Below are 15,622 nucleotides of genomic sequence, written 5' to 3'. Positions count from 1 at the left end.
GCCTCCTGACTGAGGTTGTTAGCCTGGGCCAATTGAGGACATTGTATTCAATGAGATCCATCTGGTTCTAATCACTACAGCTCATATGTTGGAAAACAGAGATAAAAAAACTGTACAGGGCTTTAGAATGGTAAGAGCTAAGAATGGTAAGGAAGGTGGCACTGAAGAGGCTGACAGGTGAGTTACATATAATTGGCATGTACGAGGAGGTTGCCTTTGAGAATTGCAAGAGCACTGAGGAGAATTGAAATGAATTTCTGGGAGCTGTGACAAACCTTAGGTTGGTCCAAGGAGCAGCGAAGTAGTGAAATGCTTCTCTCAGAATAAAAGTAAATATTGGCCTGAAATTTTCTGGCTTAAAGAATAAGAGTTTCTGAAATACAGTTAAATTAGTAGTACTAGCTTTGTTTAATTTTTGCATAGTACAGTTTTTTTAACATATGAAACCATTTGGCATGATTCTTTCTGCTCTTAACTGGGAGTTCCAAAATTTAATATTAATGATTTACTTTGAAACAATGATATTGTCAAATACAGGAACTCACTGCAACATTTCCAAAAGCACTACACAATACTTATGGTGACTCTACAGAAGTAGAAATTATCCTACATGAAATTGTCAATCAGTGCATGCTTCTTTATGTAATGTAAGAGGTGGACACCTTTTGAAACTGCATTTTTTTTGGTGAGTGACAAACAAATGCATTCAATGAACATGAAAGGTCTAGTTTCACAAGTAGAGTATCAGATTAGTAATAAGAGTAAGGTCATGACATCTATTGTTGCAAATACGCTAGAGTCTGTCTCTCAGAAAGACAGAACAGGAAATTTATTAAAAAAAACAAAATCAAATGGAGTCAGTGTGGTTTTATGAAAAGGAAATCATATTTGTCAAATTTATAACAGTTCTTTGAGGATATAACTAGTTGATGAAGAGGAATTGGGAGATGCTCTGTATTTGAATTTGCAAAAGGCTTTTGATAAAGTTCAACATTAGAGGTTACTGTACAAGATAGGAGCTCTCAATATTGAAAGTAATGTATTAACATGGGTTGAGGATTGTCTTCTGTGCATTAACCAATGAGGATTATGGGTATTTTTCAGGTTGTAAAGATGAAACTAATGGAATACCAGAAGATCTATATGACACATGGCGGGGTGAAGAAGGTGTTTGGTATGTTTGCCCATCATTGGTCAAGGTATTGAGTAGAGGAGCGTCCATGTTGTAGCTATTCAGGACATTGGTGAGGCCACTTTTGGAACACTGCATTAAGTTCATTAAACTTGAAAGTGATCAGAAAGATTTACAAGGATGTTGCCTAGATTGGAGGGTTTGAGCAATAGGGAGAGGCTGAATAGACTGCAGCTTTCTTCCCTGGAACATCGGAGGCTGAAGGGTGATCTTAGAGGTTTCTAAAATTGTGAGTGGCATGGATAGGATGAACAGCCTATCGAGGACAAGGGAGTCCGAAACTAGAGGCCATAGGTTTAAGGTGGGGAAAGATTTAAAAGGGATCTAATGGGTGACATTTTCACACAGATTGTGGTGTGTATATGGAACGAGCTGCTAGAGGTGGTGGTGGATGCTGGTACATTTACAACATTTAACAAGCATCTGATTGGGTATATGAAGAGAAAGTATTTAGAGGGGAATATTTGCCAAATGCTGACAAATGGGACTAGATCAATCTAAGACGTCTGGCCACATTGGATAAAATGAACCAAAGAGTCTGTTTCCATGCTGCTTAACTGTGACTCTATGAATGCCTTATATGGGAGAAAACAGTTATGTATCCAAGTTTGTTGACAATGCAGAAGTGGTGGGAGAACATATTGTGATGAGGTCATAATAAATTTGCAAAGGTCTATAGATATTTTGAGTGAGTGGCTTGGTAAATGGGCTTTGGTGTAGGAAAATATGATGTCATGCACTTTGGTAGGAAAAATCAAAAAGCATACTATTACTTAAGTGAAGAGGGGTGCCAAAAAAATGCTGCACAGTAGCTCCCAGATATTCTTATGCATGAAAATGCAAGTGAACATGCAAGAAGCAGCAGTAATTAAGAATGCAAATAGTATTTTAAGCTTTTATTGCTTAGAATTAGTTTAGAAACAGTGAAGTCTTGTCGCAACTATACAGAATGTTGGTGACCACACACCTGATGTACTATGATAGTAAAGTGTGAAGCTGGATGAACACAGCAGCCAAGCAGCATCCCAGGAGCACAAAAGCCGACGCTTCAGGCTTAGCCTAGGCCCGAGGCATCAGCTTTTGTGCTCCTGGGATGCTGCTTGGCCTGCTGTGTTCATCCAGCTTCACACTTTATTATCTTGGATTCTCCAGCATCTGCAGTTCCCATTGTCACTGATGTACTATGTCCAGTTTAAGTCTTTGTATTTAAGAAAGGATATACTGGCATTTGGAGGTAGTTCAGAAGACATTTGTTCATTCCAGGGATGAAAACTGTTCTTGCTAAGTCACCGTAAATATTATTCATGAGCACTTAGAAGAATGAGAGCTGACTTTATTGAAACATACAAGATTCTGAGGGGTCTTGACTAACAAGATGTGTTCACTTAGGGAATCTCTAACTAGAGGAGATAGTTGCAGAGTAAAGGGATGCTCTAGCAGGAGGTAGCAAATGTTTGGACTTCTCAACTCGGAGTTGCGGAGGTTAGATCACTCCTCATACTTAAAGAGGAAACAGATAGATTATTGAAATATCAGGAAGCTAATGGGCATGCTGAGTTGGCACTGAAAGAGGCATTGAGACCTGTGACAGATCTTTCATGCTTTTATTCAATGACAGGGCTAGCTTGGGGGGGGCCAAATGGCCTCCTCCTGTTTCATAAAACAGGACTGTTTAAGAGGTTTCTGGTGCCAAGGGGAGACACCTGTGTGAGTGCAGATTACTGTCAAAGTTGTTGGGGATATGACATGCCTTATGAGGATGGCATGTGAAATTTGGACCCTGCGGAGTGGAGGCAACTGCAGCTTAATAACTGTAACCACTACTGTAATAAGCTTGGTACAGGTTGAATGATGGAAATGGCTCTTCATGGAGCATGCAAGGCAACCTGTAAAATAAAAAATAAAAAATGAGTGGCAATTTTCTTACACAGAGAATTGTTTGCGTGTGGAATGAACTTCTTGAGGACGTGGTGAATGTGGGTACAATTACAACATTTTAAAGACATTTGGACAAGTACATGAATAGGAAAGGTTTGGAGGGATATGGACCAGGAGCAGGCAAGTGGGACTAAGTTTAGTTTAGCATTATATTCGGCATGGACTGGTTAGGCCAAAGGTTCAGTTCCCATGCTGTATCACTCTATGACTCCAACAGTATCTTCCTCTTGATTCCGAACATTATAGAAGATTTCTTCTGTTCCTTATTTGAATCAAAGCTATGTGAAGTTAATTGCATGTGTTTGTGCTGTGTGTTTCATAAATTGGAGAGAAGGTTAAAGAAAACCTATTTATTTCATATACATTTTGTGTACACATGCTCACTCATCAGGATTAGATACTGTATTATGAAACACACGAAAACAAATTTCTGGAAAAAAACCAGCAGAATCTGTGAAGACAGAACAGAATTAACCTTTCAAGTCCACTGACCATTCTTCAGAACTGAGAACAGCATCCACAATTCTTTGTTTTATTCAGATAATGGACATTTTAAAATATTGATTATTGTATCATGTGTTGCCGAGGAAATGGGCTCTGTGTAAAATTGAATGTAGAGTAACAAAATGACAATTCAATCACATCTGTTGTAACATTATTTTATTCCTTCGGTTTGTAAGCGCTTTGAAGAAAGGCTGCCGCTGTTTGGAACTGGATTGTTGGGATGGACCTGAAAATGAGCCGAGGCTATATCGTGGCTTTGCTTCGACTTCCAACATTTTGGTGAAGGAGGTGATTGAAGTTATTAACATGCATGCATTTGAGGTGAGTATTCTTTTGGTTTTGCAACCTTAATGTTTGATCACTTAGTTGGGATTCTAATGTCATTATAAATTGGCTACAATAATGGTATTGCAACTCATTGCTGAAGTTAGGGAATTCTGGTTCAGTGCAGCAAATGTGTATATTTAGTACAGAAACAAAGTGACCTAGATATGAAGGGCAACTGTCAGATTTCTCTGCCATAAAAATGCTCAGAAATGTTAAGAACTATGCTTTTGAGCTTTCCAGGAGACTCAAGTTATTTAGCATATGGCTTGTTTTGAGAGATCAGAATTCCCGTGCAGACTTGATCTCTTTTTCAGTTTGGAATGAACTCTTAGCTAGGTCAGATGTCATGGAGCTTTAACTGGCTGCAGTTTTGTGTGTGTGTGTGTGTGTGTGTGTCCATGGAGTCCCAGACACAATTAAGCGCCCCACACATTGCTGTGGGTTTAGAATTGCGTACAGGCCAGACCAGGTAAAGACAGCAGTTTCCTTCTTCATGAACGTTAATGAATCAGATCGGTTTTTATGACAGTTGACAGGGGTTTCGTTGTCATCATTAAACTTTTAATTCCAGACTATTTTTTTAACCTAATTCCACCATCTGCCATGATAGGATGTGAACCTGTGTTCAACAATAAATCCAGTAATAATAAGACTAGGCTATTGCCTTCCAGCAACAATTGACATTGCCAAGCGTACCTTGGCTTTGTCTTCAGTTCTAGGCTAGGTTTTGTAATGCACCTGGAATATAAACAGCACAAACCTACTTGATACTGAATTATTCAAAGGCATCACAAGTTTTTACTTCAGTTTTCAGTATTGATGGGAACATCTAGATCAGTATGATTTGTTGGGATTTTTTTAACTGAAATTCAAAATAGTGCCTGTTGTGCATTTGAGTGAATGAATTATTATCACCTTGATTGTGTTTCAAAAATGCATTATATTTGACATTGATGTTTTATTATTCAAAAAATGAAAATTATTCTGGGGATATGGGCATTGCTGCAGAGTTGCATTGCTAGTTGCCCTTGAGAAGATGATAGTGAATCTCTTTGAACTGCTGCAGTCTTCTGCAAATCCATTTTGCACCATCTGTTATACTCGATATATTTGCATAGCTGATGATTTCTTCAAAAAATACAATGCTCAGTGTGCTTTCTGCTCTTCTTAAATCGATACCAACTCTCCAATTGCTTTGCACCTCACTTTTTTGTCTTTCTTTATTATTTGAAGAAACATTCTCACGACTGAGTCAAGACACATTTATATCATTTCTAGTCATTGAATCCCCAATTCTATTAAAGATTGTAAAGTACATAAATTTATTGTTGTTATGAGATGTTAATTTATGAATATTTTTAGAAAGCTATAAAATATACAACTGCTATTGCATCTAAATGACAAAGGACTTTTCCGAAGCACTGACTGTAAGTGCATCCTGAATTGAATCATTGAATACAGGCGACAATAAATGTAAAAATACAGTGAAAAGTGTGTACTTTTGCCGAACATCCATGGCACTATTCACATTAACTTAGAATTAGACAAGAAAAAAGAACCTGAGTCCAACTTTCCTTTCCACTGCTGCTGTCCTGGAGGTGCTGGAGGCCTTCCAGCCCTCACCATGCCTCCACCAGAGTCCTGCTCCAGGCTGCCAAACCAGCCCGATCTCGCTGGCCCACTCTTGACCCACTGTCACTGCAGAACACGACAGGTGTGTTCTGCTCCTGCCGTTTGGTTCTAGGTCTTGACCCAGCTCCATCCTTACTTCTTTGATAGATATTTAAAAGGGGGTGTGGGTGGGGGATAAAATTACTAGAGAAGGAGAGAGAGGAAGGGAGAAAACAAAAAAGGACAAAGAAAGCGAAAGAGAACTGGCGAGCAGATTGGAGCTCTAAATGGAGAAATTTGTCCTGCTGCCATCTTGCTGGATCTCGGCAGAATGTATCATCAAGTTGAATTAGTCCTATGCCTAAGTTCATGCTGTAATTTCTTTGTTGTTACAGACATCTGAGTACCCATTGATACTTTCACTGGAAATGAATTGCAACCCAGTTCAACAGCGTGTAATAGCCAACTACTTGGTCAATATCCTCGAAGACAAGTTGATCAGCATGAGCCACGTTGGTGATGACCCAACTCGATTGGCTTCTCCTGAGGTAAGGAGCTCCCTGAACCAATTTATACCCGGGTTGATTAACATATTGAAATGGATGAACAAGGTTATATTCATCACATAATTACAACTCGGTCAAAAGTATAGACTTATATGACTCGTGTAAAAACAGAGATGTATACCAGTAATTCTCCATTATTATGACTATTGTACTACCTTACTATCAAGTTGAACACAATCATTTTCTGCTGTACATGGAAGGGCAGTCAATATTTTTCAAAAAACAATTCGCAATAACGTTGAATTTAAGCAGTTTAATATGTTTTATCCCAACGGCACAGACTATAGAAGAAACAATGGAATACAATTGGGCTTGGCATGGTTTTCCCAGAAGCTTTCAACTAGTTTTGCAAAGATGCATTACTTCTTTTTATAAATATCTTGGTAAGAGTGTTAGAAACTGATTTATTTGAAGATAAATTTGCGACTGGAATTAGAAAGATGAAAAGGGGCTAATATAACAATTAGATCTTTGAATAAATGAGATTGAATAATAGGTTTCAATAAAATATTGATTAAAGTAATTTTGCACAAATCTAAATGTAGCAGACAATGTTCTCTTACATAAGTGTGGGCATAATTGCCTTTTGGAAGTGTAAATTAGGGGACAAATGTCAAATCTGTGGTGTATAACATTTGAAATGGATCGAAGAGGCTGAGGACGATATGATGTTGGTTCCAAGTTAGTGTCACAAGAAACAACTGGAAAGAAATCTGAGTTTTTGTATCTGATTTTTATATAAAAAATAGAAAATTAATAACCTGGAATTGCTGTTCATGACTGAGGCAGGTTGAAGGTTGAAACTACAGGGTGATTTGGAATTATTTGAATGGATAAAGAGAACATCACGGCACAGGAGAGTTATAATTATCTAACCCGCTAATTATCGTAATGTGAAATAAATGGATAAAACCCTCGCTCAAAAAGAGAAGGTAAATCTCTGGTGTTAATTTGGGCCTAGTTCTTCCCTGACTTTTATTCCTTTGGTAAGAAAATTTAAATTAATATCTTGCAGAGAGCTGGAAGTGGTTAGCTGGGAAAATTAGAGAAGGGAATACTTGAGTATTATGAATTCAGTACGTTGGGGAGGGTGAATTAGAAACATAGATAATGAAATGAGCATTACAGGAAAACAATACTCAAAACTAGAAACAGGCGATAGATTTGGAGAAATTATTTGAATTTAAAAGTGATGCGTTTGTGTTTTTCTATCTGTTAGCATGCATATCATAGAGATGAGTTCTTATTGAGTCAGAAATCTGGATATTTATGAAGAATGAATACACTAATATGATATCTCAGACTTACATATTTAGTCTGCATTGTATGCTTGCTTAGATTACTGTTATATTAAAAACATAGTAACTGAGAGACTCACAAATTTACTGACTGCTTGCTCAACTGCTGCCTAAGAGGGCAAGATGGAGACCTCCTATACTAGACGTCACTTATTATGATGTCATTTAGCTGTCTCGAACCTTTCTGAGATCTGAGGAATAATTTAGTGTTCCTCCTTTCCCTTTTGAAAAATAAGGAACCTTCTCTGATTAAAATATCAAGGATTCACATCAGTATATTGATATGTTTAAAATAATGTGTTGGTAGACATATAATAGGATCAGATCTATTCTATTTGGTTTTTGAGCATGATCTTATAGCATTTCCTCCCATTTATTCCAGTAGTGCATCGTGTAAATGTGGTTAGGTGGTAACAATGTGTGATAAATGGATTTTATGAATCTGTCTTCTAAGTTGCCAGAGAAGGAAAACCATTGCCTTGAGGAGTAGCACTTAGATGTAATGTAGCAATCCAAAAATCTTAGCAAGTAGTTTCGCATTTAAATATCATAAAATCACCATACTCTGTAAGGTGGGTAAGTTCAAAACCAGAGGGTATATTTTTAAAGTGAGAAGGGAGGTGAGGGGTAAATTTTTCTCAGCGAGTGGTTTGTATGTGAAATAAGCTGCCAGAGGAAGTACTAGAGGCAGGCAGGGTCACAACCCTGAAAAGACATTTGGTCAGGTACATGAACAGGAACGATTTAGTGGGATATGGGCCAAAGGCTGGCAAAGAGACATGTTTAATTTGGGAAATTAGATTGGCATGAACGAGTTGGACCAAAGGTCTGGTTCAATGCTGCATGACTCTCTGACTCTACAGTAGTCAAGGAAGTAGTTAATAGTCACTTCAGAGCCATATTTGTATTGGGCTTCAAATTTATAACCTTGGATTTTCTCCAGTAGTTGTTGTAGTTGTGGAGAAGCTCTCATAAAGAGTTTCTGATAGATTAAGACAGATTTTCTGGGGATTGGCAATCTCACGTGAGATTACCACTCTGACCCTTTTTTATGAAAGAAGGGAGCTCCACATTTCTGAGAGGGCATGCCACTCAGGGTTCCTTTAGAAATGCAGAGCCACATGTACATTCCGACAGTGTTTGGAGTGGAGTACAGAACTATCTGGGGAAAGCAAACCACACCCAATTTTCACAGCAGTCAGCTGCCAAATTTTGATGTTACAAGTTTCTGACAGCCACTTTGAGAGCTGCTGTGAAATAGTACATGCATAAGGTAAATATGACATGAGAGTGCTGGGAGTGGGGTGGGTAGGGTACCAGATAGATAGGGGAAGATGCCAAGTAAGTAGTCCATTGGATGGGCAGGGAGCCAGGTTAAAAAGACTCCAGTGGGGTAGGATGCCAACTGGATAGTGAGTATGGTGTCAAGTTGGGCAGGTTATTAAGAGGTGGCAAGCAGCCCAGGTAACTGATGCAGTGTTTAGGGTAGGTTGGGCTAACTTGGACACGTTAGATGTGGCTGGGTGCAGAGAGGGTTGGTGTGAGGTTCCAACAGGCTGGAGGGGTTGAACGGCTCCAACAGTGCAAGAAGGAGGTTTGGGCGGAGGGAGGGGAAAGTGAAGGGGCTTGGATGTTCAGGTGTAGAGTGGGAGTGAAGGATGGAAAGTGACCATCAACAGAGTAAAGATGAAGTGTGTCCAGAGACAGGGATAGAGGGTAGAATTCCCAGTAGTGGGAAAAGTAAAGCTATGTGTGCAGCAGGGGAAGGACTGGGTCCAGGAACAGGGGAAGTGGGTCAGTTGCAGAGTGGGAGAAGGGCAAGTTGGGTCCTGGGAGTATCTGGTCACAGAAAGGGAGAGATGAAGTTGGGGGTGTGTGAGAGAAGTAAGGGGTCTGTTGAATACTTATTCAAGAGTTAGACAATGTATTTCATCACAACTTTCCTTGTGTAGTCATTTACTTAACTTAATCAGATACCTCAGAATTCTCTGAATTAAATGAAGACTCTTGGGGGTGTTGAGGCATGGGTAAATTTTCAATTTCTCTGGCAGTTCCTTTGGAATGTGCTTCATTGGAGAGTTCCCCTCCATAACTCCCGTCTACATTGCAATGACAAATGTCGGAATATCAGAAAACCCAAGCCAATTTCCAACAGCCTATGATCGGTACAAGCAATGAAGGGCTTGTCAAATCAGTGCAGTGGTGCCTTTTTTTTATTCAAAGACTGAAAGCAAGAGTTTCCCTTTCAATGCTGAACTCACTTTTCCTGACTTGTTCCAGGACCTCAGAAGCATTAGGCTTGTCATTCTGTAATAGACACGCTCCAAGGCCGTTTGGCTCGCATCTACTTCCAAACATCATCAACTTGAAGGGCTCATAATTATCCGGGACACTGAAATAGCCACACAGACAAACACAAAGTGGAGAACCATGGGGCCATAACATGTGATGAAAGTTTTCTTGAGAAGTTATCGCAATAACTCTTCCTAATTGACCTATCTCTCAATTTACTATCCCTGAGCTATATTTAATGCAAAGACTTCTGACTTCATATTAGTTTTATGTAAAATAGGATTAACTATTTATTACTAATAAAATATACTTTGTAAAATTCTAGGTAAAGAGTGATACAAAATCTTAAAACCACTATCTAACTACCCAGGCTATTACCCCCAAAATCCCCATTTTTGTCCAAAGCTGGCACTTTGACAGACAAAACAGAAGATGAGTGATGCAGGTTAGATAGTAGGGTAAAGATAGAAAGGGAAAAAGATGGTAAACATAGCCGGGCTCAGTATTTGAATCTCAGGCTAGCGGTTCTGACCACCGACTGTGTTAAACCCCATTTAAAGCATCTCTATGACAGTTCAGTGATGAAAGAGCTTAAGTACTTTTGAAGGAGTTACTGAGTTGGGATGATTCCATCTTCTGGATGTTCTCCTCTTGGAATACCACTAATCGGATGCTTGTGGTAAGGTACTCGCTGAAAACAGCCTTCCAGTTTGACCCTTCCTGCTCCAATCACCTTTACCTGTACTTTGCTTCAAGCAGTGTGCCCGTGATTTCTTACCAAGTGTGTACTCCCAGTGTGTCTCCTCTCTGGGAGCAATCCTTTCTCGAATCTCACCTCTCAAGCTCTAGCCATTGAGCCCTCGCATAGGGTTGTGCGGTTTGGCTTTATAGCCCCAGCCCCTCATTTTCCCTTTCTTTTCTTACTGGTAATTTTTTTCTGTACAGGTATTTCTGTTATAATGCAGGTTTTGTTAACATGTATTGGCTGTAACGCAATTGATGAATAGTAAATGCTTTTTGGAAAACACAAACTTTCTACTGTACAGTGTAGTGATTTTCAGTAGCAATTTTCTATAATGCAATTTCTATGGTGGTTTTCTGTAGCGCAAGATAACACAAGAACACAACTATTGTGTTATAGGAGAAATACCAATATGGGCTGAGAGGTCATAGGGTTAAACTCCCTCTGAGCTTTGATTTTCTTTTGGCCATGTGACGGTGACTGATCAACAGATAATTCTGATTGAGCTGATTCCTGCTTTCTCCAGGATTGATTCCCAGTTGCAACAGGGGTGGGACTGCGGAGAACTGAATCATGAACCTGACACAGACCTTCAGTCTTTGCTGAAATTTTAAAACTGTAACATTGGAAGTTAGTTACAGAAAGAAAAGTTAGAAAGAACAGATATGGTTAGAACATAATATTGAAGACTTGCTGGAAGATAAGGTGCTTTTGAGATTAAAAGATTTACACTGGTGATCGTCATGCTCTGTGAATCATGTAACTTTGTGGAGTAAATCTCAGAGAGGATAGACTTCTGCCAGAAATAGGTTTTTTTAAATTCATTCAAGGGATATGGGCATCACCTGCTGGACCAGCATCAATAGTTCATCGCTAATTGCCCAGGGGGCAGTTAAGAATCACCCTGTGGGTCTGGAGTCACATGTAGGTCAGACCAGGTAAGGATGGCAGTTTCCTTCCCTCAGGGACAATTGTAATATATGGGGATAATAAGCTAAAAAAACGGAAACACCTCTGAGAAACCTTTGTCTTGGGTTATAGGCATTTCTGTTCATCTCCTATTTTGTTTGGATCAATTCTCATACAGTTTGAAGAGTATATTGATTGATTGTGACCAGAAACAATGGGAACTGCAGATGCTGGAGAATCCAAGATAACAAAGTGTGAAGCTGGATGAACACAGCAGGCCAAGCAGCATCTCAGGAGCACAAAAGCTGACGTTTCGGGCCTAGACCCTTCATCAGAGCCCTCATCATCTCTGATGAAGGGTCTAGGCCCGAAACGTCAGCTTTTGTGCTCCTGAGATGCTGCTTGGCCTGCTGTGTTCATCCAGCTCCACATTTTGTTATCTTAGATGATTGATTGTGTTTTTTTATTCTCTTGTGGCAAGGAGTGTCACATTTATTGCCTGTTCCTAGTTGTCCTTGAGAAGGTGGGTTGAACTGACTTCTTGAACCACTGTAGGTAGATTCACAATGCCATTAGGGAGGGAGTTGCAAGATTTTGACCAAGTGACAGTGATGGAATAGTGATATATTTCCAATTCAGGTTAGTCTGTGGCTTGGAAATGAACTTGCAGGTGCTGGTGTTCCTATGTATCTGCTGTCCTTCTCCTTTCCAGATGAAAGTTGTCATGAGTTTGCAAGGTACTGTTTAAGGATCTTGGGTTAGCTTTTAGAGTACGTCTTGTAGTTAACACCCAGTGTTGCTACTGAGCATTGGTGGTGAAAGGTGGAGAGACTTGTTCATGTGGCACCAATCAAGCAGGCTGCTTTGTCCTGGATATCAGCAGGAGAGAGTTGCTGGCACTGATTTGTTTTTGGTCGAATGGCCTATGCCCTCATTAACTGACTGCCTGCACAGATTTATTTGTTGAGGAACAGAACCAAATGGCTAATTCCAGAAGCTGTGGGCTGAGGCCTTTAATTTGTCACTTAAAGTGCTGACTTGGAGGCAGGGTGTGAAGGTCAAATGTGGGCTGCCTTGTCACGAACTCTATTCTATTGGAGGCAAGGTGGTGGCCTTCCTGCCTCTAAGCTCAGCATCTCTGGAAGCACAAGATTTCACCCTATATTGCAGATAATTCCATCAGCTTTCCACCAGCTAGTTGAAGTTAAAATCGTGCCCTTGGTGTTAAACGCTGGACCTAAGTGGTTCAATGAGGAAGTACAAAGTATGTCTGATTGTAACTATTGAAGCTGGGACATTGGTCAATATTTGATTTAATTTTAAATTTGTAGAAACATAACCTAGTTGAAAAATAAAATTTCGAAGTAAAATTGTGTGAAAGGATGTGAATGAGAATTAAAGATAAGAGGAAATAGGGGCTTGTTAAATCTCAGAGAAACAAGATGACAGGGGGGCAGAAGTGTGTGAACATTTTATGCTATTGATTATTTTTGTGAAGGATAATGACTCAGAGTTGATCTCGTGCCAAATTTTGCCAGATGTGCTGCAGAAATGCTATTGTTTATGCACGCAAGCATTTTCATAGTCCTGAAGCAGGAACAACTCTGAGCAAATTTTGGGTCATAGGTTCCATGACAAGGAGTATGGAATAAATCCAAGTACAGGCTTTCAGCTACCTGTAACTGACATATCCCTTTGGCTGAAGTCAGTGTGTTCAGTTTGTTGCTTGTGTGATTTTTCTGCCCATAACATTGAAGCATTCAGGGGAGGAGTCAGAAATGCTGACTTTGAAGGCTCAGCCTTGGCTCAATGATTGTCCTTTTACTTCTGAGTCAGAAGGTCCTGGTTCAAGATGTACTAAAGAAACAGACACTAAATAAATAGGTATAGTGCTGTTAAAATCTGCCTGCTTGAATGTCTGGTTTGAATATGCAGTTTTGGTGCTAATGACTGATTATTACAATCTGAATTTGCTAGGAGCTGCTAAAATGGGCACCTGATGGTTTAATATTTCTGAAGCTGATTAGACAATGTTTTGTGAACCAGGATATGGGGGACACTGACCTTCCTTTTCCATTAAAGACATAGAATGTGGTTGGCACACATTCCAGATTTCATTCAATGAGGTGAGACCTCAGGTTCTTGGAGACAGCACAGGAAGTAATACTTAATCCACCTCCCTATTGTGCCTCTTTCTCAAATTGACTATCCCTGCAATGTTTAATTTTCAGTCTCAAATTTAATATAACTATGTGTCAGCAATCCCAACTACTACTGTTTATCTGATTCTTGCAACCATATTATTGTCTTCAGTTACCCTCTATCATTACAGACATTGTGTGTGCTGCTGTTCAGACAGTTTTACTTATTTTTAATAGGAACTCCTCTTACTTTATTTTAAGCTTTTCTTGACACTCCCATTTTGCTCTGTTCATAGGCCATTTATGTTCCTTGCTCAGTTTAGTCTGTCCCATTCTGTCCTCTCTGGTTATCTTTATACTTAAGCTTCTTTCTTCACTTGTAGGTCTTTCCATTCCTCTTAACTAGTTTTACAGTTTTTGCCACAGCCCGATTTGCTGTTTGGCTGTGACACTGGTCCCATTCTGGTGCCGGGCATGTCCGGCACATTGGTACAGCTCCTTGCTGTCCCACAATTGCTGGCAGTGTCTCATGAAAAGGAACCTCTCTTTCTGTCAACAGCTCTTTGGACATGATATTGCAGAATTGTGTCTCCCTGCCAAGTTCACAGGATTCAGGAGAAAAAAAATAGGGATTATTATGCTTGAAATTTAACCCTAATAGTTCCTTAGCAGGACTTCATGTATTTGCCTATCTTCAAATATAATAAATATAATTTAGAAGTGGGTTAAGCCATTCAGTCCCTTGGGTCTGCTCCACCATTTGATAAGATCATGATTAATCTGATTGTGGCCTCTACTTTCTTATCTGCTCCCCATACTCTTGTCAATCAAGATTCTGCCTAACTCAGCAGTAAACATCATCAATGACCCAGCCTCCACTGCTGTCTGGAAAAGAAAGAAAGCAAAATATCCACATTTTCATTGTAAATGGAAGATCCCTTATTTTTATTTTTTGTCACCTTGTACTAACCCATTCCAGGAGGAGAAACATCCTTTTAGCATCCACCCTTTCAAGACCCCTCATATGTTTCAATAAGATCATCTCATTCTTCCAAGTGCCCAACTTGAATATTTCATCATAAGTTATCCCTTTCACTCCAGCAATCAGTTGAGCCCATTTTCTCTGCACTGTTTCCACTGCAATTATGTCTTGTGTGTTTGAGTATTTCAGGCAAAGCCATCATTTATTACCTATCCGTAAGTGTCTGTGAGAAAAATGTGCTGAATCATCTTTTTGAATTGCTTCTGTGTGTCTCATGCCAATTTGTCAGCATATTTGTTAAGTGGGGAGTTCCAGGTAAACGTTTGGAGTTCCTCTAAGTTTAGTTGTTCCCATTCTAGTTGAGTAGCCAGTGCGGCTAAAGCCAGAGAATACTCAGCCTCCCAGTCCACAACTCCCACATGTGACAAACCTTATGCATAGCCTGCTCTGCCTTTGCCAGAATTTGGATTTTGTTTGTTTATTGTTAACCTGAATTCAACTTTAATTAGACTGTTTTCCCTTCAAAATATTTAATTTCAACTCAGCTGATGTACACAACATAGTGCAAAGAATCTAATGAAATTGAATTCAGTGAGATAGGGGAAAACCCGTCCACTGGTTGAAGTTGTTGGAGGGCAAACATTTCAAATGCAGGATATCATGATTTTGGGCCCAACCATTATCAGCTACTTCAGCAATGGCCTTCTCTCCATCATGAGGTCAGAACTGGAGATGTTCAGTGATGATTGCACAGGGTTTAGTACCATTTGCAATTCCTCTGATACTCAAGTCTGTGTCCACACACAGCCAGACCTGGATACCATTTCAGGCGGGCTAATAAGTGGTAAATAACATGAGTGTGAGGCAATAACTGTTTCCAACAGTACAGAATCTAACCATCTCCCTATGATATTCAAAAATGTTACCTTCCATTACTGAATCCATTATGAACACCCTGGCGGTTATCATTGACCAGGAACTGAGCTAGATCAGCTATATCACTGCTTTGATTGCAAGTGCCTGAAATCGTGTGGCAAGCATTCACTTGCTGCCTCCGGAGTGCCTGACTACTATCTAAAAAGCCATGAGTGTGATAGAAAACTCCTAACTTGACTGGATG

The 15,622-nt window shown here is 39.7% G+C and overlaps 1 protein-coding gene across 1 annotated transcript in view; it reads left to right on the top strand.

The window, feature by feature from the left end:
* LOC125463432 (1-phosphatidylinositol 4,5-bisphosphate phosphodiesterase zeta-1-like) overlaps positions 1-15,622 on the top strand; it is a 72,056-nt gene that overhangs the window by 31,464 nt on the left and 24,970 nt on the right. Inside the window, exons 5-6 of the mRNA XM_059654781.1 lie at positions 3,811-3,955; positions 5,968-6,120. Coding sequence (XP_059510764.1) covers positions 3,811-3,955; positions 5,968-6,120 — 298 coding nt within the window. The remainder of the gene's footprint in view (positions 1-3,810; positions 3,956-5,967; positions 6,121-15,622) is intronic.

Source organism: Stegostoma tigrinum, chromosome 25 (genome assembly GCF_030684315.1).
Source record: "Stegostoma tigrinum isolate sSteTig4 chromosome 25, sSteTig4.hap1, whole genome shotgun sequence".
Taxonomy (NCBI): Eukaryota; Metazoa; Chordata; class Chondrichthyes; order Orectolobiformes; family Stegostomatidae; genus Stegostoma; species Stegostoma tigrinum.
The sequence above is the reverse complement of the archived record's forward strand: the minus strand, read 5'-3'. Positions and strand labels throughout refer to the sequence as shown.